General features: G+C 44.5%; 1 protein-coding gene across 1 annotated transcript; it reads left to right on the forward strand.

Moving 5' to 3' along the window:
- The first annotated feature begins 228 nt into the window (after window positions 1-228).
- Window positions 229-21,645, forward strand: GYG1 (glycogenin 1). The gene is made up of 7 exons (XM_015428156.1): window positions 229-319; window positions 5,899-6,034; window positions 9,456-9,630; window positions 10,253-10,415; window positions 15,024-15,150; window positions 19,026-19,245; window positions 20,835-21,645. Exons 1-7 carry the CDS (start codon window positions 313-315, stop codon window positions 21,018-21,020), a joined length of 1,014 nt encoding a protein of 337 aa, XP_015283642.1. The 5' UTR covers window positions 229-312; the 3' UTR covers window positions 21,021-21,645.
- Window positions 21,646-23,201: the final 1,556 nt, after the last annotated feature.

Raw genomic sequence — 23,201 nt, forward strand, 5'->3', positions numbered from 1 at the left:
GGATGATGTGCCACACAGTTGCCTCTCATTCTTTTGACGAACGCTCCCCAGCCGAAGCTCTTAAAGAGACACGATCCCTACCACTGGCTTCTGGTGCTTCCTTCGGCCACTCTGTCCTTCCCTCCACCCCGCCCTCCTGTTATTCGATGGCCATTCCCTTTTTGGTCATCCCTTGAGGCCCCTCCCCTTCACTCGGGCTCCGCCTGCCCCTATATAAGGCGGTGGGGGCGCAGGACAGGGAGTGAGTGTAGTGGTTAATCGCGGGATCTGCAAAGCAGTTCCGTGTAGCGCGTCCGGGTAGCCGCCGGCACCATGGCAGGTAAGGCGCTTCCCCGGGAAGGGGTGTCCGCGCCCCCCCTACTGCGTCTTCTTCGCTCAGGCACAGCGAGGCTCTGGCGGCTGCTTGGGATGGCTCCGCCGGCGGCTCCTCGGCCCCCGTTGCCCGGGGCCAGGCGTTGCCTTCCCGTTAGAAGGGTGCCTGGCGAGAGCCGCCGCTGCTTCAGCCTCTTCCGTGTTGCAGCAGGCGCCTCTGTTGTGTTCCGCGAGTAGGAAGCGAGAGCGGCGTTCGGCGGCCCTGCCCGTGCGCGCTCGGTCTGCTGCCGAGGGAGACCCCAGCTGCTCCCTCGCTCATGGCGGCTCCTATTTTTAGGCGAGCTCGTGAGCCGGGCTGGCGCGTGAGGCGGCGTGGGTCGGGGGGCTGGCGGGTCAGGGCGCTCCTCGCCCACAACGACGTCAGCCCTCTGTGGCTGCTTGCCGTGGCGGAGAGACCTCTTCGGTTCCCCCTTCCCCTCCCGCAAGCCAGCAGGTGGGACTGGCGAACCCTCTCCCTCCTCTTCTTGCACGTTGTAAAGGGAGAGAGACCGTGTGAGCGGTATCTGCAGCGGTGGGCCCAGCGTGCTGTGTGCTGCTGGGGAGGCGGTGTTTGTGTTTACCTTTTAGCATCTCTCACCTTGTCTTGGCTTTGCAGTGATGCTTTTTGGGAGGACCGGCCAGCTGATTGTATCGGGTGTTTCCTGATCAAAAGCTTGCTCACCTTCTGTAAAGTATGGTGGGACTTCGGTAGCTGCTCACCTAGCTACTCTTAAAATATCTATGTCCTGATGGGAATACCACCGTTGTAAATGTTTGTAACTAGGTATCTCTCTTTGCTTGGGGCCAGCTCATTTTCTTTAATTTTTTTTAAAATTAAAAGCCATAATGTTTTAACAAATCAAAGTGCATTGGGTGTGCTGCTAACCCAAATGATGAGGGGGAAACAAGTGCTGACCCTTGTTGGGGTAATATGGGGTGGGGTGTTATCAAAATGAGTCCTTGATGGTGGTGTGAGGAGGGTGCTACTGCTATTTCTGATAGTGCTCACTAGGAATTATGGCACTTAAAAGGCTGGAAACTTGAACCAGAGATGTAGGAGTAGGTAGTTAATGTACAGGAAAGTTCATCAGAATTTCCCAAATATAGATTTGGAGGATAAATCCACCAATAATGGAAATGCTTAGAACCATTATAGGTTTAACATATTGGCCTTTGAAGACTTATGAACTAAGAGAAATAAATGTCTAGTAGAAATGTCTAGCACAGTTGTGCTGCTTTCTTAAAGGAGCTCATGTGCACATGGTTTTCCTTTCCTCTCTTGTTCTTCACAACAACCCTGTGAGATAGGTTAGACCGGCCAAAGGTCATCCAGTAAGCTTCATGGCAGTGAGGATTTGAATGCTGGTGCCCTAGGTGCGAGCTAGTATGCCAGACAGGATTTCTCCATAACAATTTGCGTTTTTGTGTCTGTGTGGTTGATCTAATATAGAGCCAGAACAGGTTGCTTTCACTGTCTGAATTTCAGCTTATGAAAACTACATACATATAGAGCAGCTCTTGGACCCTAACATTTACACTTTTACTAAATTTGATACAGGAAGTCTTTATTAACTTTTTGCTGAGCTGCAGCACTTTAAAAGATGCTTTTGGGAATCATAAAAGTAGCCCATGTTGAGTAGCTGGATATGAGAAGGAAACAAAATATGATAACAAACTTTGGGAGAAGTCTGCACTCCTGAGGATGCTAAGTTAGTATCCCCCAAAGATGGCACTCGCTTGTTTTCTGCCCTTCTCAAACTTTAATATGACTGTAAACAAAGTAGGCTTTATTTTTAGGCCTACTATTGTGGGTCCCAATAATGACTCACTCAAATAGCACTGTGAATATTGAAATCTCATGGGGTAATATTCTAGCACTCTGATGCATGCATTCAGAAGCTTGCTGCTTCCCATTGAAATCCTATCTGGAAAGGTCCAGCCCTGTTAGCAGAAAACTCTAGAACAGGCAGCAGAGTGGCTTTAGACATATCTCAGCTTGTTAAACTGGCTGGTTTTGGCCAAAGAACTGTTAAGGAAATGCTGTCAGATTGTCCTGGTTTGGTAAGGACTTCTGCCCTTTCAGGAAGCAGTGACCCCTTTATGTGTTCCTCATTCAGCAGTCTTGAGCTTGTCTTGTGAAGAGTGTGGGTTGGTGAAAGACTTCTCAAGCGGTTGCTTCTATGTGTTAATTTCCTATTTTCTTCTTGCTCAAGTCAACCTCTTAAGGGACCACACCCATAGCTAGTGAGCTCTCCTTAATCAGCTGTTACAAAGAATGTCTGATAGCACATGGAAGGTGACTGAACATGCATCTGTTCTCAAAACGAGGCAGATGTCCTTTCCTTGGTTTGTTCTGGAGTCATAAATGACATCTAGAAAGTAACTGGTTATTACGTAATAAAGGCGTGTGATGAGGCTGGTGGTGTATATGCCTACTGAATAGGTTTGCATGGTATTTTCTCTTTTTAGTCAGACTACTTTCAGATAGCCTCATGGAGAGAGAGTTCCCTGAGGACTGGGCTGGATTGGCTTGTATGCCACAACAGATTTAAAAAGATTCAAGTAGTGTTGCTGAAACTGCATCTCTTTGCTTGGAAACTGGCTGTAGTTATTTGGAGAGGGCAAGACTCATTCAAGACTGGATACTTGTGTGGTCTTCAAGTGGAACTGTAGGGTGCTCTAGTATCTTTCACTGTTTTTTTTAATCCCAGCAGTGTAAGACATGCAGCTACTTGTGTTAAGTTCCAAGTTATGGTTCCCAGCCTCCAGCTGGATCCTGGAGATCTCCTGGAATTACAACTGATCTCTGGATGACAGAGATCAGTTCCCCTGGAGAAAATAGCTGATTCGGAGGGTGGACTCCAAGGCACTCTACTCCACTGAGGTCCTTCCTCTCCTCAAACCCCACCCTCCCCAGGCTTCACCCCCCCCCCATCTCCAGAAGTTTCCCAACCTAGTGTTGGCAACCCCAGTCCCAGTAGAGCAAGGATTCCTTTCTGTGGTCTTCTTTCCAAAGAATTCAGTAAAAGTGAGACAGGCTTTACTGAGAGGCGAATGGCTTCTCTTGCCCCTTTCCAGTGCTTGTTTGACCTTCTGGCCTTGCCTAGTGATACTGCACAGAGACCTCTGACAGCTTCACAGAGCATTGCTGGCTGACCTCCTTTCCATTATCCCTTCTTTTTAATGCTCTTGCTTTTGAAAGGGCTTTGCACTTTCCTTGTGTAGAGGTACAGGAAGAAAATAGTAGGGTTGTTCCTCTTGCAACCTCAGGCCTAAGATAAGTGAGCCGGACGTTTCTGAGCTTATATTAACCTACAGGTGTGAGCAAGATGGAAAAGTGCCCTCATGTGAAAGCACTTGTGTGGCTGTGCTGTGAGAAAACTGAGAATGAACAGCCCCATAATATTGTCTTAACTTACACTGTTTGTCTTGTACTTGGAAGCTTGGACATCATTTAGAAGTTCGTCATTCAAGAACTGCCTACAAAGTTCTTAATGAAACCTGTTATCCAACACAATTTTTTTCTGACTTGTCCCTCAGTCCCAATCTGTATTTGTAGCTTAAATAAGATTGCTTTACTTAGAGGAAAAGGAAGCCTGATTTGTGCCTGTCTTGCAGACTAGAAATAACTTGAAACTTGCAATCTTTGGCCTGTAGGTCTGGTGTGAACCATAGTTTTCCGGTTCAGATGCAAACTATGGTTTGCTTGAAAACCAGACATTGGCTTGCAGTGTATTGGGGGGTGCGGGGTGGAGTTGTATCCATATCAAACCATAATTTGACATTGCATATCTGAACCACACCTGAAGGTGCAGGTATGGTAATAAAGGCAAGCTAAATGTTGGTAATAGGTATCTAGTTCCACTTGCCTTATCACTGGACCTGCTGATCTTATATCTTCAGTTGCCTGGCCATTCACTATCTTGCTTGGTGAAGGGCATCTTTGCTGGGTTTATACCTCTTCTGACCAACCCTACTCCATTGGCAGTTCATAATTTTGCTCAGAGGTTCCTCTTAAATAGAAGTGGGAGAGTACACAGACAAACCTTGTAACAGTGTCCTAGGGTTGTAGCAGAAGCTATTTATAATAGCCTCTTGAACAATTGGAAGCACTCAAAATTAGTTTGGCTGTTGTATTGTCAATGCCTCATGAATCTTTGGACTTGCATACCAGAAGTTTCATCCTACATTGCAATCGATAGACTATAATGCAGGGCTTGAAGTAACATGGTACTCTGTTATTTTCAGCGCCCAAAAATCCTGTTGCCTAAGCAGGCCTTTAAGAATAGTAAAGTTTCAACTTCAGCTTCTTGTAGCTGATCTGATATAGGTTACGTTAATTCAGTTGCCTGGAAAAGGGACCCTTCATTCCAATGTGGAAATGTATGAATCACTACTAAGCTTGATGCCTTTGAGGCATACAGGATCTATAGATACATGCCAAGTATCAGTTGAAGAGTCTTCTGTACATTGGTATGGTGTGATGTGCACAACTCTGTTAAACTCCTCAGACCTTACTAGTTGGAAGTAGTGTTTTGCAATTTCTTCCTACATTAACTGTAATGATAAAATGAAAATAGAGAAGGAAATGTTAGCTTGTGTGTGTTTAAGACAATTTTGGCCTACCTTACTACTTCTGTTGTGGAGAGATACTAGCCTTAATTTAAACTGGGGCTTAAGTACCACAGGCAAGGCATTCAAGAACCAAACACTGGATTAGTAACTATAAACATTCGCTAAAAACTCTGGCACAACTCCACACAGACTTAATAGTGATTCAGCATTGGCTATTCTCCCTCTCCCCCACCCCCCTTATGGATTTAGAACTTCAGCTACCCAACAGACTATAGTAAAGATGTGGGGCACCAATTCATATTTTCAAAAGGTTTTTTTTAAAATTTTCCAGTTTTGTGGATTGGGTAACTGTACCTTTATCAGTGACATTCCAAATAATAGTTTAAATCATCATACCATGTTAGCAATTAACAATCAAACATGTTGAACTTAAACTCTGGGTACTACTAGACTGAACTTCTGGTTGTATTTTCTGCTGGAAGTTAGTACATGCCTGTTGTGTACTTTAGAAACTTTTTTTTGCAGTGCAGAAGAGAACTGCTTTGCCTCTGGCAAACAAGAGTTCACTTATTTTGCTCATTGCACCGAATGCCTTCTGTGCATTCTAGAATCTTAATGTTGAAATTGACCATCCAGAACAAACTGGTGGAATGAATTTTTTGCAACTTGTGTGCCTAGGATATGAAAATTGTATAAATGATTTGCTTATTTGTATATAAATGAATTTTTCTTTATTGATTTTTTAAATTGGTATTGACACCATGCATGGCTAATTCTTTCTGTTTATTTGCATTAGAACTGGCAAATACCTTGCTAAAAGCAGTAACTAGCTAGCTTATGGTGTGCAAGTGAAGTATGTACATTGGTACCCATCCGTGGTTTGGCGTTGAACCTTAACAATGGCTGCCCTTGTAATTACTGTGTTCTCAAGTACTCAACACTAATATGACTTGTATATCTCTTTTCCTTAAGATCAGTCTTTTGTGACGCTAGCTACCAATGATTCTTACGTGAAAGGAGCGCTTGTGTTGGGGTCATCTCTACGGAACTCCAGGACGACAAAGAGGCTGACAGTACTTATAACTCCTCATGTCTCTGATCCGATGAGGTAAGATGTGAGACAAGTGTAGTCTGTAAGTAAGCCAGTTGACCATTTGGTAGCTAATGATGGTGCTGATTCCATCTGAGCAAAAACATGTTCTTGGTTACAAGTGAGGTGAAACACTTGCATGCATGTAGTGGTTAAGAACATGGTTTGGTGTAGTGGTTAAGAGCACAGACTCTAATCCGGGAGAACCGGGTTTGATTCCCGACTCTTCCACATGCAGCTGCTGGTGTGACCTTGGGTCAGTCATAAATTCTTTCTGAGCTGTTCTCTCCAGGGCAGTTCTCAAGAGAGCTCTCTCAGCCCCACCTACCTCACAGGGTGTCTGTTGTGGGGAGGGGAAAGGAGAGTGTAAGCTGCTCTGAGACCCTTCGGGTAGTGAAGAGTGGGGTATAAATCCAATCTCTTCCTCCTCCTCCTTTTCCCTTGAAGGCATAGATTTTAGTAGGGGTCCCCACCATGGTGCTGTGGGCACTGTGGCACCCACTGACACTTTCCTGGTGCCTGCCCAGTGTTCTTAGAATGTGGGTAGAGCTATGTGAGGCTTTTGCTCAGTTAGGGCCATTGGAGATCTGGTTGGTTGTGCAGAGTTCTTAAAAGTTGCTTTAGCAACAGCTGCATGATCTTCACTGTTACTGTGCATGTATGCAAGAAAGTATCTTTTTTTAATGTGTTCATTTAGCATCCTGTTAAACAGAGTTTCTGCCTGAAGTGTTGAAGAGTTACTTAGAGCTATACATAATCTCATTTGCTGACATTTTGTGGTTGGCTCCTTCTCCCGCAGTGGCCATTTTGTGATTGTGGCAGCCCACCCCACCCCATTGTTAGAATTTCAAGGGTACCTGCAGATTTGAAAAGGTTGGGGTCTCCTGGACTACAGACGTGATTCCATCTGAGGTTGATGGAAGGAAATGGAACTAAGCTGAACTTCTGTTGTATAGAGAGAATGGTTCTCCATTTTAGAGAGGCAGACTCCGTATCTGTTGGAAAGGGCTGTCAAACAACCAAGCTGATTAGCTCATAAGATAAGTATGCCCTTCCTAAGAACTCTGTTAAAAAGAAATTGCATTGATGCAGTTACCCTTTGGAGCAAGGAAAGGGGAACATGCATCAGTTCAAGCAGTGATGCTGAACTTGCACAAAGGTATCAGCTCTGCAACTACTCAGAGCATACCAGATAAGCTGCAGTGCGTACCTTCATCTCTCCTAGTCATTGACTCTAGAACAGAAACCACCAGTACAGGCCATCTTGCTAACAAACTTGCCCAGCTCCCTGCTCCAACATTTTTGGGGTAAAGCAATGTAGGAAGATCTACTTATTTGGGACATTCAGATGGGTCTGCTTTGGTGCTGCACATCTAGCCACATCGGCAAATATATGCTGTCGAAATTTTTCTGCGGTGTTGTGACCTGTGGACTGGGAATCACATGCCTCAAAAAAACCCGCAGCTCAGGCAGATGGGCACTAGGTCACAGATAACAAATAGCTAGGTGGAGTAACACAATGTTGAACTGCTTAGGCCTTCGTCTAGCAGTTGGTGTGTCCAGCTAGAGAACAGGATGGAAGGCGGACAATGAAGAGGCAGTGACTCTCAGTAGAAATTCAGAACTGCTGTGTAAGAAATGAATGAGACAGCTGTTAAAAGACATGACTGTGGCACAACACATCAAGCACTAATAACACATCAAGCACTTTTCCTTGTAAAACTGCACTCTTGTTTTAAGTGTGTAAAACTTAACAGCACGCCCCATGCCCTATCATGGCAGCTAGTATGCTAAAATTGCATAGATAGCAGCTGAAAACCCCCATTAAAATGGAAGGTCAGGTGGGTGAAATGCTATGGAAGTTACCCATATTTGAGCCCCGGTCAGACGTGCCGGAAAACATGGGGGGGGGCAGCTATTTGAACCGTCGCATTCTGATGCACCATTATGCGATCAGACGCGATGGTGGCTTCCCCGTGGCAAAGAGGGCGATGGGGGAGAAAGCCGCGCGCCGGCGCGATCACACCCAGGGAGTCCATATGCAGCCCGTGGCAAACCATTTTGCCAGTAGGTCATCCCAGGTACCTTTTTAATGCGCATCTTCCGCAGGATGCCACGGGTGCGCTATGCCTCCGAGATGTTCCGGTGTGATCGCACCCGGAAAATCCGTGGGACTATCATGCCTTCAGCACAGCAAATGCTCCGTGTGAACAGGGCCAGTGTTGTGCTTTCAAACTCAAGCTTTCCATTTCAGTAGGACTGGCACATGATTGCATGTCTTAGAGTTCTGTTTGGGTACCACTGAGCCCATTTGAGGAGGGCAGTATATAAATCTAATAAAACTCTTATGCTAAAGATAGTTCCCCAAAATTCAGTTTCCTGGTAAGCAGTTTTCTTGGTGGACCACACAGCACTAAAGTCCCCCTTATGTTGCCTTTCATAAAACACCAGTGTAACCTTGCAGGCCTGTAGCCATGCAAAACATCCTGTGCTGTGGGTTCTCTCCGTGTCAGCATCATTCCTCTGCAAAACCTGCCATTGTGCTGGTACAGGGAGTGGCCACAGGAAGGTTGCTGCCTCTGCCCCATCCAGCACCACTGCCACTGTGCAAAAGAAGTCCTGCTGTCGTGGCTTTAACCTGGGGCTCTGCCTTCATCCTCTGCCAGTGAAAAAATCCCTAACATACTGCAGCTACTGTGTGATACCCTCTTTTTAAAAAACACCTCTGCATGCTGACAGCTCCTCAGAATGAAGCCAGGTCACAGGTTCTTAAGCACTAGTGGAGACATTAAAATTGCTCCACTTTCGGGAAGAGACTTTAATAAAAGTTGAATGGGTGGAATATGTAGGTTTAAAGTATAATTGAGAAGGTCAGCACTTGAACATCACGCAGCAGTCTTTGTCAGTCAACATTGGGGCCAGGAAGCTGTACGAGCTTTAATTTTTCAAATTGAATCCGTGTTCTTAAAGTGTTTAGCATAAAGATGCGGTCTGTAACCAACTGGATATCTTAAACACATTGGAAGCTGTGCAGTGACTTCTGGACACACAGCTAAGAGGGTTCCTCTTTCTTAGCGATCGCTTAAAATAGCCAGCTGGCTTTATCAAAGAGTGTTCTTAGGACTTTCTGACCCATATGCCTGTGTGGGAGTATGCACTTCCTAGGCAAGCTGTGACAGCCCTTTGGTGTTACTAACCTACCACCTTTCAAGAGCATTATCTGAGGTCAACATTCCTGTGCTCTAACTTAAGAATTTTGCTGCAGGGGTAGGAAATAGCTGCAATGTGCATTCTGAGCGAACTTCTGAAGGCTCTGCCTAGATAAAACCTGGTATTCGAAGCTGCTTCCTCGTAGAAATGTAAGATGGTTGGCTGACATAATCGAGAACAAGTTTGAAGCACTGGATATGAATGTAAAATGTATACCTCTTTTCATTAGGCAAGTATTGGAAAAAGTCTTTGATGAAGTAAAGCCCGTGGATGTATTGGATAGCGGAGACTCTGCCCATCTTGCGCTACTCAAAAGGCCTGAGCTTGGTGTTACGTTGACAAAAATCCACTGTTGGGAACTGACGCATTATTCAAAGTGTGTGTTCATGGATGCTGATACAATGGTATGTCTTACTGCTGCTTAGAATACAACTTAGCTGAATCCTATTGGTTTAGGTAATGTTTAAAATTGTAGTGTTTCTAGTATGTTGGAGTGCATGCATGGCAACATATTGTGTTACTGTAACTGCTTCGGTACACAAATTCTGCAAGGTTTGAAGAATTCCCATGGTGAGCTTGGAACCATCCAATCAGTAGAAGGTGTCTTGCTGACAGCCTGAAGTCACCGGTTTTTGGATTCACATTCCAGTGTATGCTCAGTAGCATTGAATCCCTGCTCTGCCTGTACACAGAGGAAGATGTAACAGGATTTTCTGATGCAGACCACACTACAGTAGATGCAAGAGAAGCCCAGAAGCATTCCTCTTGTCCAGAAAGATGTATGATTCCTCTACTTACCTGTAGGTTGTCTCCTGGCATCCAGCCCATTCTAACTGGGTTCTTTCAAGGAGGATGCTATTATTCTAGAAGCTACTTGAAATTGTAAGCTACACAATCTGAGGAACTGGGTATCAGGTTTAGGAAACACTATGCTATTCTTGAAGGTGACCTGTACCGTTGCATTCTTGTAATGCATATTTTAACTGTTTTCCAAAATAAACTTGTAACTCCCAAATCTTTAACCAGGTGTTGTCCAATATTGACGAACTGTTTGAAAGAGAAGAGCTTTCGGCAGCACCAGATCCTGGCTGGCCAGACTGTTTTAATTCTGGAGTCTTTGTCTTCCAACCTTCCATTGAAACATTCAACCAGCTGTTACAACTTGCCACAGAAAAAGGCAGCTTTGATGGTACGTGTTTGCCTGGGCTGTGCATCATGAGTGGGGTGAGAGGGCTCTTGTGAAGAAGGCTCTGGGGAGGCTGATTCATATGAACCAAAAACAATGTGCAGGAAACGTTTAATGCTTATAGGAATCTATGCTGCTGTAAGCTTTCTATAGATTTGGCTTGTACTTTGGTGGAACTGGAGTGCATAAAAGATTAATAAGACTGTCTTATAAATTGGCTGAAATGCAATATTGCAGAGCAGGAGTATCTACTGATAAATCAGATGCCTACATCTCATCATTTAAAATGCTCAAAGCCGAAGTTTCACTGGGATCTTGTCCCCCTAGCTGAAGAGCTTGATGTAATATAAGTGATTCCTGTACAATAGCGGAGTTCTAGTAAAGTATTGTAGTAAAGTGAATGCTACTCTGCTTTCTAGCTGTGTTGATTTTATTCTCTAGGCAAAATCTGGCTCACCTAATTTTTAGGGCTGTGAAACAGGCAAGTTCTTTCATTACTTTACTATGGCTTAAGAGTACTCATTTACATGTAATTGTGCATAACAGCAGCCCAGTCAATCCTACAGGGTTTCAAGTGTCCACAGGAAGAGACTTCCCAGGCTGTGAACTTGGCGACCCAAATTCCTTTACCACCTGAGTATGTAGGTATAAGTAAGGGGGAAACCTTTGAGCCTACCTCACTGGGTTGAGCAGATAAGCCGTGTTAGGCAATAAAGCACAGTTTAAATACTGAATTCCTAGTTTGGTCCAAGTTTCCTTATTGGAACATGGGTAGAGATGGTCCTGCAAATAAATGGTACTCCTGGGTCATGAAGGACATTAAAACAAGGGCCGAACTACAGTTGAGTCTGGGTTTCCTGGACTCAGCACTCTCTGCAGCCACACAGCAGCTACTTGGACTGTCTGCTTAAAAATAAAGGAAGGAGAGCCTGCTCGAGCTTGGAACTCTGATGTTGGGAGGAGGGGCTCTTTCCTTCCCCTTCCATGTTTTCCTGGGCAAAAATGGTTTGGGGCGGGTATTTCCCCTTTTTTTGGCTGCTCTACATGAGCAGAATTCAGCACATGATGCAGCCAGTAAGTCTTCCTTCATGTCACTTTGGGTTGGGAAAAGAGCATGGAACTGAAGCCCATCCTCCCACATGTCCCAGTTCCAAGCTCAACTGGGCTCTTCTTTATAAACTTGCCCTATGAAATCTGCCCGTGTGAAAGATCTACCATCGCACCTTCGGTTGGCGGGTTTCCTTCTTGTTGCTTGTTTTTTAACGTTGCAAGATCCACGAATGGCTGTGAACTAGACCGATATTTTCTCATTTTAACTGTTATTGCTTATATAACTTGTTTTAATTAATTGTTGGATGTGTTATGTTGTTGTTACCTGCCCTGAGCTCGCTTGCAGGAAGTGTGGGGTATAATAAGTTGAACAAATGCAATCAAATGAATAAATAAAATAAAGGTGCCACTGGACTCAAAACTCTGTTCTGTTGCTTCAGACCAACATGGCTACCCCACCCTGAATCTTTTATACAGACAGTCCAGGCAGCTGGTGTATGGCTGAAGGGAAGGAGTGTTGGGTCCAAGGAACCTGAACTTAACTCTAAGAGATGTAACTTCTAGTATGGCCCTTAGATAAGATTACACTTGTAGGACAACTAGCTCTCCAAGGGCATGACCATGAGACTGACTTGAAGCATCCTATAGAATGAGAACTGAAGGGCTACATAAGCTAACTGACTGCCCAGTGAATGGAACTCTCATGCTTTTCTTCTTCCTTCTCATACAGCCTAGTTTCCCACCAATGCTCAACTCCATTGTTCATGACAGAATTCTTTTAGCCATCCAAGTATAGGGCCTTGACTAATCTCAGTCTTCCCCTTCTCATGTCCTCCCTCCTTTACTCAAAATGGAAATGTGCTATTCCACTGCTCTGTTAAAATCCAAGTATATACACAGCCTTAGCCTAGGCAGGCAGCTCTCATCTAGGGAATCACATTTCCTTGTAGTGAGTTGCGGTTCCATCTTTGCACACTTCAATTGGCCTTCCTTTCCTGTAAAATTCACGTGCAGGCTGGATAATGCACTGTGTATCATTAACTCAGTGCCATGAAGATATTGAATGCAGCTTCTTCTGAGCAGAAAGAGTGCTCTCTATAAATGTCCTTGGATTACGTTTGCTCTTAAAGTTTCCTCCAACTTTAAGGGCTTCTTCATTCTCCGATCAATGGAGACATCTCTTGGCACAGCACTGTTCCTTGTTGGTGGTGGTCTCATTTTCATTCAGGGTCCACAACTCAAGGGATTGCAAAATAAAGTAACAGTGTCAAATAGCAAGTTATTTAAGACTACTGTTAGACTTCTTGGCTATCTGCAGTAAGTGGTGCCAGTTAAAACTGGCACAGATACCAAAAAGCTTGGCGTAGAACAGTAGAGATTTCATGAGCTTTTGTCTTGAACAGTAATAAGCTGAAGTCTTGTGGTCTGTTCATGACTGCACTTCACTCAGTGTAAATTTAATTACTTGGCCTAATAATGCTACTAATGGGTATATTCTGAAGATAATGTTGGCACCTTGAAGAATAAAGTTCAAGCTTTGAGTCTTCATGCTATGCAAACTATAATTTACTTATTTCATTTATACGCTGCATTTCCCCTAATGGGGACCAAAAAGGGGCTTAGATCATTCTCCTGCTCCCATTTTATCGTCACAACTCGGAGTTTAGAATGTGTGACTGGCCAAGGTCACCCAGGAAGCTTCCACCGCAGTGTGGGGATTCAAACCTGGTGCTTCTAGTCCAACAGTAACCACCACTCCACACTGGCTCTCAGTATTCAAAATGGGTAGCCATGTTACTCTGTTGCAACAAGAAACAGAAACCAAGTGGCACCTTTAAAACTAACCACACCTATTCCAGCATACGTTTTCAGGACCTCACTACTTCAGCGATGTGATGCATAAAAGTTATGCTGGAATAAGTTTAGCTAGTCTTACAGGTGGTACCTTACCATAGAAACATGTGTAAATGAATTAAGGGTGGTTATCAGTACTTGCTGTGCTGGCTGAGTATAAATTCCCTTAAGTCTAACTCGCATGCAAAAGTAGTACATTGTCCAATAAGGTGCCTATAAAGAATGCTGTGAAGTCCGTTGCTCCAGCTCTGAACATGAACAAAACTAGGTAATATGCTACCTATAGATGCATAAAGAACATGCTGACTCTTAGACCTTAAACTCTGAATCCAAGAGTGTGCTGGCTGCTACTTGGAATACAGAAGTAGAAGTTTGCAACAGGTTTGTAGTCAAAGGATTGTGGACTGCTAGGGCTTTGAAGGACTAAGGGGTTAACTGTGCAAAATCAGTGCGCGTAACTCTTAACACTAACTTCTTGGCTGTGCAGTTTCAAAGAACAGTCTGTCCTTGTGTGAGCATATCAGCCCAGGGACACAATTTCATGTATTCTTTTCCTTGTGTGTGTTCTAGAATACAATGGCTCTGAAGCCAGCCTTTATCTAGGGTTCCTGGTATATTAAACTGAAATGGATCTCAGCATTTGTCACTAGATGACAATAGTACAAAGTGCCACTTGTAAGAAATTTCAAAAGTGGAACATCTCGCTTCAGGCAATTCTGGCTAGAGGAAAGCTACCGAACAGAGGCTCAGGTTGTGCTAAATTCTAGCCTGTATTGGGCTAACCAAAGGGTTTTTACTTTATCCTTAACAAAATCTGGGCTTGCCAGTATTTTCTCCCTGCTCTGTTACGTAACAGTTGAAGTCTCTGAAGCTGGTGATGTTGAAGGTCTGCCAGGTTCTACATATAGCCCACCAAACCCTTGCCTAGCTCTGCCACGGGTCCTGACAGTTACTGCTATGATTTAGCCCCATCCAATCCACCCAACCCTTGCTGTGTTACTGGAGAAAGTGTACTAGCTGTAATAGCAAGAAGTTGTAGTATGATTCAAGAACCTTACACTTGTGAAACAACATCTGGACACTAGCATTGCTACCTTCCCTTTCCAGCCAAGCTGAATGACAACAGAGCCTAGTCTGACCTGAATGGCCACCATTCAACTTGACACTTATTTCCTTCCTAGAAGACAAAATAGCTTGAAGGTCTGCTGTACGACACAACACGTACAGCCCCTTCTCAGGTCACTGGAGCAAAAGCAGTAGGCAAGATGCCAGTGCCTCAGAAGCAGAAATATGACATACTGTGAGTCACTGGTGTGTGGGTGGAGGATGTAGCTGAGTGCTGCGCATGTGAGAAGGTCCTGGGTTCAGTCCTCAGCATCTCCAGCTGAAAGGATCAGGTAGCAGGTGATGTGAAAGACTTGCAACCTGAGATGCTGGAGAGCTGCTGCTAGCCATGGTAGACAATACTGACCTTGAATGGTCTAATATGGTAGAAGGCAGCTTTGTGTGAGCATGTAGGCATTCAGGATTTTGATGTCGTGAGTGTCTGGAAACCATTACTGGGAAGATAAATCTTCTGGCCAACCTGGCACCATTTCTAGAGGTAATAAGGCTTCTTTTTGGATCTTGAATAGAGGCTGACTCTCTCAGTTGTATGAAGAGTCTCCACATTGTGTCTTCTAATCTTATCTCTCTCCCTTTTTTAAGGTGGGGACCAGGGATTATTAAACACCTTTTTCAGCAGCTGGGCCACTACAGACATTAGCAAGCATCTGCCTTTTATTTATAACCTAAGCAGTATTTCAATCTACTCCTACCTCCCTGCATTTAAAGCGTAAGTAGTGTGTATGATTAACTTTACTTTAACAGCATTTGTGTGGGTTGGATCAAGATGGGTAGCTGTGTCAGTCTGTCTGTAGCAGCAGAAAAGAGCAAGAGTCCCAGTAGCACCTTCAAGACTGACAAAATATGTGGCAGGGTATGAGCTTTCGTGAGTCACTGCTCACTTCTTCAGATACCTCTATGTGGGCTGCGTCTCTGTTCTCACTGTGGTAAGGCTGCTTCCAAAATAGGGCCAATCAAAGGCTCGTGCTACTTCAACTTCATGCAAGAGTTGGATTTTCATTTAGGCTACACTAACACCCTTAGTTGCTTTCACATTGGTAGAAAGAACTCTGAAGCTTCACTTTGAATGAAGTGGTCAAGCCTGGTGTGTTGAACTCTGAGATTGACAGGTAGACTGCAGAAAGTGCTTGCTGGAGTCTTTTCCTAATTGCTGCATGTGAACCCTATGGATCACGTGAGCTGAAATGCATGGGAGGTTCTGCATTATGGCTCATCTACTTGAATGGAATGTTGGAACTCCCAGGGCCACGTGGGAAGAGTCTGTAATGTGGCACCTTCCAATGCTATCATGTAGTTCATAGGTTCTGAGTCTACCTTCATGATATAGAAGTGTGCCAGAACAGCTCCATTGCCCAGCCCCTGGAATGGGTCAAATGCTGCTCTGGGTCACAGTGCCAAATGGAGTCTTAAATGTCTCTGAGGTCATGCTCATTCTATCCTGCTGGAAGAAAAATGGGCTGTGCCAAAATGATTCTCTCTGACAGCCATGCAGTGAAAGGGAGTTTGCTGTTACAACTCCTACATAGGCATTTGTGCTAGCATATAGTAATATGCTTTGGTTGGAGGGAAGAAGGGGGCAGCCTTCAGTTCCTGGCTTAAGTCACCTAGGGCAACCATGTCTTATGAGCAAGCATCTATTATGAGCTGTTAAGGAAGAGCATTTGAAATTTTAAACATGCATGGTCATGGTAGCTTTGGCTGCCTCCTTGTCTCTTTCTTTCTCCATGCTGCCATTTTCTGTGCACAAAAAAAAGTCATTGCAGTCGTTACCTTCTACAACTTTTTCCACACACATGCTTTGGGGCTGAACCTCATAGTTCATTGTAAACATTGACTGAATGAATTGTTTGCCACCATGCAGGACAAGCATAGCTGGCTTTTTGGGAAGCCCAAATGGTTGTTGCATAAATTTGGCTGGACATTTCTCAGCAACTTGCGTTAAGGTAGATCTCAAATCATGCTGCTCATACAACCAGAAGGAAATGATGAGCAACTGATGTTGCCTAGAGACTCTAGGTAGTTAACACAAACTGCTAAGAGTTTAATGGAGCAGCTAACGTAAGCAGTGCTGGTCATGGCTCAAGTTCAAGCGACGTCTTGTGATCTCAGCATCATATGAAGTACTGTCAGGTTAAAATTAGAGCACTTATTTTTGGAAGTCAATGTAAATGGGAATGAATACCTAGTATTAAGTCTCTATTAGAGAATATTTGGCCTGGTGAGTGGTATTGTGATATATACTGGGGGGTGGGGGCAAATATCTACCTAGCTAACATAGCTTCCATAACTTGCCTTGCGGCTGATTTGAGGTTGGGATATGGTATCTCAGGTGATGACAGGCCAGGGCTGCCCTTCTCTATGCGAACACTGGAGGTAACAGATGGAAATTGGAGGGATGAATGCTCCATGCTAGCTGTTCCAAGAGCAGGCCATTCTAAGACATGCCAAACAGCCATGCTCATGGAATGGACTAAATCATAGACCCTGTTATGAACACATCTAATCTGTTGGCTCTTTTAGAGTGGAAGGAGGGATTTACTGCAAACAGGTGTGACGTTCAGCCTGTAAGCAAAAAACAAAAACAAAAGTGGCCTGAAAGACACCCTTATCTAACGTAGCTTTTTGCTCGGAAGAGGCAGTCTGAAGTGGACAAATGAGATCAAAGGATTATGCAACAAGCCTGGAATGCATGGTACTTGGCAAATAGACCCCTAACACTTTAATGGGTATCAAATCCACTTACCAGCTCACCACACAATACTGATGGATCTTCTCAAAGCGGCATTCATTCTGGCTCAGTTCCTCCATTGCTCTGAGCTTGCTGTCAGCTACTCTGTTCATATGGTCACGGCTGTGATTGATTTCTGCAGAATTCCCTATTTTAGGGATGGGTACTATGTATGCCAACCGACTAGTTTGGTTCTGGCTCCAGTGGGCCCCCCCCCCCGCCCCTTCTTTCTCTTCTAAACTTCAGCTCGCCCCAGCAATACATGCCAACAGGGCTTTACAGTACCCTTCTGGTTCAGCATGTGAAGTACTCTGACTAAATGTGCTATATAAAAGTTAATAAGGGGGGGGCAGAACAATATGAAGTCTATAGTCTGTTGCAGTCTGGATCCCTAGAGAGAAAGAGAGCTCTCAAAAGGAAGTGAGGCTTCTTGGAAGTCTTGTACAGTAGAATAAACTCTGGAGGCATAGCTGGCAACTTGTTGGTTACTGCTGTATAGTATGAAATAGGAATGCCTTACTTACAGATGAGAAGGTGCACCTGTAGCCTTCAAACAAAATTGTGTGTGGTTTGAGTTTGCCTCATAAATAATGGCTCTTAATGCTTTGCAGTAGGGTTCCCCAACCTGGTGCCCCCGAGTGCTCACCTGTACTTCCCTTGGTACCCTTGAAATTTTTCAGGTGTTTGGGAACTTTGTAGGGCAAGGCTTGTTCTTGCCTGTCCTCATTCGAATGAAAGGGCTTTCCATCAGAGGATTGTAAGCACCTGTCTTTCCTTATGCCGTGTGTGGTTCATTCCCCCTTCAGGCTTTCTTCGCAGAAGATATAAGGGGGGTGTTCTGTTTTGCTCCACCTTCTGTAGGCAGCCATTTTGAGGTTTTTGGTACTAGTAAGCAATAAAACATTGAATTTTTCGAGGCATTACCAAGGCCATACTTCATACCTATCTGGTGGAGACAGAATAACATGACTCTGGCAGCTACAAATCACTTTGTGCATGCATACGCACTCACAGGGTTGTTGTGAGGATAAAATGAAGGAGAAGAGAACAATGTAAACTGCTTTGGGTCCCCATTGGCGAGAAAAGGGGGGATATAAGTGGAAGTAGATATAATGTAGTAATGACATCTTCATTCTGTGATGGCGCACAAGTGTATGGCGCAGTTGTATATACGGAAAAGTACAGAACTTTGCACTCAATAGAATTCAGAATTAGGCATTGACAATTTCTAAGAATCTGCACGTTTGGGGGGGCTTGGCATGTGCTTTGCAACTTTGTGCTGTTTCCATGACAAACTGGTGCACAAAACTTCATATGGGTCACAGAACTTGGGTTTTTCTTTACCTAGATGCAAAACATTGAAAATGGATAGCCTTTGGTTAGTAATCCCTACTGGGACAACTTCTCTGATGGCTTCTGATTGTCACATTAGTTCTTACTGAGGCTTTAATTGACTTATGCTTAGGTTTTCATTTGGGGGGGGGTTATATAAACGTGTGCAAATATGGAACTATGGTTTACATTTGTGTGCTCTCAAAGAAAACCCTGCATGCTTTTTCTAAATAAAAAAATAAGACCTGCATTAAAGATCCCGGAATATGCCCTTCACGACCAAATAAAAATTTCAGTTGAGCTGCTATTCTACAGAGTTGGACCATTAATCCATCTAGCTCAATGTAGCCACTCAGCCTAGCAATGGCTCCCCAAGACCCAGAGGTCTTTCCCAGCACCTGCCGCCTGAAATGCTTTATGGGCATTGCTGGAGGCTGAACCTGGGATCTTTTGCATGCAGAGCAGAGCTCCTCCCCGAGATTCAGCTTCTATGTACCAATTCAGCCAAATTTCTCATCCGACAGGTTTGGGACAAGTGCAAAAGTGGTGCACTTCCTAGGAAGAATGAAGCCCTGGAACTACTCCTATGACTTCAAAGCAAAAACTGTAAAAGACGATGCTCATGATCCCACAATGGTTCATCCAGAGTTCCTCGACATGTGGTGGGATACCTTCATCACAAACATTTTGCCATTACTACAGCAGCATGGTGCCATTAAAGACACAGCCACTGGTGTAAAGGCGGTATGTCCTATCCTCTGCTTTGATCGGGATGTGGGGTGACGAAGGTTGTGTCTCTTGCTTGCTGACCAACTAGATGAGTTTCTTTACACCAAGCAGTCGAGCAATGGTGTTCTGCAGCTGGCATGCCTCCTTATTAAAAACAAACAAACAGCTTGTGAGCTGGCACTAGCAAGGCTACTGAATGAACTGACAACAGGTGACAATGACTGCAGCCCAAAGCAGGTTGATTTATGAGTGGCAGCCTGGCTAAGGTCTGCAACTGTATCAGTTGTGGTTCACAGCACTAGCTCCATCTCTGGACTGTGCTGACTGGAGATCAACGGCTGCAGAGTTTGACAGCTACTGCAAAATCGGGGGAATGGGTCAGCTAAAGTGCAGAATGCACAGGCCGGGGGGGGGATGCTGAAGCCCCTATTCTCTTTACCCCAGCTGTGTACCTCTCAATGTGGATTGCTTCTGCTCTGTTTTCCCAAAGGGGATAGAAATGCATGTTCCTCATTAAGGCACCAATGATGTTGGCAACACCTTCTGGGATTGTATTGATTGAGGGTGAAATGGTGGGGAAAGGAGTATTGCATGATCAACATCCAAGCAGTTGGAACATGAAGAAGCATTTGGTCATGCAACCCCACTCTTCAGTTGTGTTACAGTCCCAGGTGGACTATGACTAGGGATCAGGATGTGGCACTGGCAATAAGAGAACTTGCTCGATGGACTAGATCAAGTGGCACTTAAACCTTGAAAAGATCTGCTGCTAGCTTATAGGAATTCATGTTACGTACACATCTTAAGACTGCTCTGTTAACATTGGAGTCTGACAGCTGGCTGTGGTCAGTGGCCATTTGTGGTTTCTGTATACCGATTGACTTAATTCTTTCTAACTTCAGTGCTGCTAGTAGCTCTGAAATCAGAAATAGGCTTAAAAATGGCTGCCTTTAGTGGATCCCAGCATGATTGGGAACTAGAGAGGGAGGGACTTTATTTGTAGCTTTTCTCTAAAAGAGCCTGTGGGTGCATGTCCGAAAGTACCCGTCTCACAAAAAGATCTTCCTTGAGCTTTTGCACTGTAACACTTCTCCTATTACTGAACTGGAATTGCCGTGACTTCTGGTCCCTTCCCGTGTTAAGGCTAGCTAAAGGAACATGGCTGTAGTCTGATTCATTCACTCCAGTGATACTCATGGCATAGCTTGGGCATACAGGAAAATGAAGTTCTTAGACCTTTCTGAAACCAGAGGTACTGTTCTGTTCTTGAGCTATGCTTTCTCTTGTTCCTATTTCACCTTTCTAATGAACTATTTGCAGCTATCGGGCTTGGTCTATACACTGGCTTTCTCTTGTGGCTTCTGCAGAGAGGTATGAAGAACTTACACCTGTTGCTAACTACCTGTCTGCTGTTCTCCGTTGACTTGAATATGCTCTTGTTCTTTTTTTGGTTTTGTTTACAGCGGCTTCATTTTGCAAATGGTGCTTGCTGCTTTGCATGAGAGCATCTCATTGGCTTTCGTACCTCTTGGCCCTGCTTGATGCCTACTCCTCTGGACATAGACACAGCAGTCTTACTTGCTTGCACTCTCTTCTCTTTTTAGGAAGAGGTAACAGAGGCAGTGTCCCACCTGTCGCTTTCCTCTGCGCCACTGACATCTTTGCCACCATCACCACCGGCCATGTCTTCAGAAGAAAGAAAAGAGCGATGGGAGCAGGGCCAGGCTGACTACATGGGAGCAGACAGCTTTGATAACATCCAGAAGAAACTTGACAGCTACCTCCAGTAGAGAAGCACTTGTATCTGCTCTGCAGACATCAGCAATACAAGGACTTGTTCCAGAGCTGTAGCAACTAGGAAAACTCTGATGGAGGTGGGGGGGCGTCAGTTAAATTTGTTGGCAGCTCTGCCACTGCTCAGCTGAAGGCTGTTGCACTACCACATGTAAGAACTGAGCAAAAGCTTGTTTAAGTATCAGTCCTTGTGCCAATATGTGTGCCCAACAGCCATCTTTTCCTCTTGCACAAAACCTTATGCTGAACACGCTGTAAAGAACTCGTTGGGAACAAGGCACTTAACTGGCTTGAAACGTACTACTTAGACCTATAGGACTGTGCTTTACCTCTTTTCTCCCCTCCCCAGAAAACCACATATATATTTTTGCTTGCTATGTTTAAAAGAAATTGGCTAGAAGTTGAGGCAGCTACAGTGGGGAGGGGTTTACAGAATGGTCAAAATATGCAGCATCTTATAAAGACACTGCTGTTTGCTCTGCCAGTTCCAGCCATACTGAAGATTCAGACCAGATTTCTATGCACAGTTCCTACAGCATGGCAAAATGCTCTTGTTCAGTTCTGTGTACATCTTGGGACTAGTAATAAGTTGCTGAACTGTTACCTGTAACTACACTGAAAATGCGAAATAAAAAAAAAATCATGATAAACTTTGGTTCTCAAATTTGTCAAAGGGCAGTAAAAAGTAGTATTTATAGTCTTTGTCAAAATCTGCTTTCCACTAAACTTTGAATAGTTGGCTATTACATTTTCAAGTGTACTACCCATGGTATCACAGAGGAATGGAAGCAAGCATTTCAGCATTTCAAAGGTGGGTTTGAACTTCTAGCACTGCAGAGTCTGTATTTAGACATTTGCTTTTACTGAGATATAAAGCCAGAATGTGTCCCTGCTTCCTTTGTGGGGAAGATTCCAGCTGAAAAACTCCAGTAACCTATGCTGGACATGCACATGGTTTAACTGAAGTGAGTTGGTTAACCCACACCTCTACATTCTGGTGTCAGTTTCTGACTGGGGCAGAAGAGAGCCACAAACCTGTCTCAATAAGCCGTGTTCATGTATGTCTTGGCTTGATCAGTGCAGTCTGCATGACAAAGCGGCTTTGAAGGCATCCATTGCTGTGGCATCTCTAACTCACATTATGAGCTGTTAAGTGTGGGGGAAATCTAATGTGTGGGTTTAGCTCTTAAGCTTGTTAGGTCAGTATATTTAAATGAATGCCTTACTGGAACTGTGTGAGAAGTTTGTTCAATATGAGAATCAAACTGCTCTCAGACAATATTAAACTACTAGCTAAGCACGGAATTGGAGCATTTCCTATTCCTGGGGTCCTTGATTTTATCAAGTCTGTGGGCACTTCTAGAAACTTGTGGCCCTGTTCCTGTGGCAGCCTTTTTGTCAATTGTAGTGTTGGAAGGTTCCAGGCCAAGTATCCTCTAATAACGGCAGTAGGTGCTTTCAAGTAGGGCAGAAAACCAATGTCTCCTGTGCTCTTCTGAAGCACCTCCCCCACTGAGGAGGCAGAAGATGGCTGGGATTGACTCCTTTGAGATGTTGTTGTTGGGAGGGGGGCGTTTCTGGTTTTTGTAAGGAGTCCTTACATAGGCAGAAGTTGAGAGCCAGCGTGAGGTAGTGGTTAAGAGCAGCGGACTCTAATTTAGAGAACTGGGTTTGATTCCCCACTCCTCCTCCACATGAAGCCAACTGGGTGGCCTTAGGCCAGTCACAGTTCTCTCAGCCTCACCTACCTCACAAGGTGCCTGTTGGGGGGAGAGAAAGGGAAGGGGATTGTAAGCCACTTTGAGATGCCTTAAGGTAGAGAGAAGCAGGGTATAGAAGCAAACTCTTCTTGCTGTCCCAGAAACAGTTCATTTAAGGCCAGGTTGCTGTGCCCTGAAGTTTTTTTCCTGGTCTATTCAAGTCCCTTTGGATTTTACCTTGAGATACAAGTAGGAGACTGAAGAAGTGAGCAGTGACTCATGAAAGCTCCTACCCTGCCACATATTTTTAGTCTTTAAGGTGCTACTAGACCATTGCTCTTTTCTACAAGTAGCAGACCGAAGGAAATACATTTGGCACCATGATCTCCCAGCATCTTGTTATGTAGTATACTAAGTATTTATACCCAGCTGTTTCTTCCCAAATGGGGACCCAAAGCAGCTCACCTTTCCCCACCT

This window comes from Gekko japonicus, unplaced genomic scaffold (assembly GCF_001447785.1).
Source record: "Gekko japonicus isolate JY-2015 unplaced genomic scaffold, Gekko_japonicus_V1.1 scaffold1460, whole genome shotgun sequence".
Taxonomy (NCBI): Eukaryota; Metazoa; Chordata; class Lepidosauria; order Squamata; family Gekkonidae; genus Gekko; species Gekko japonicus.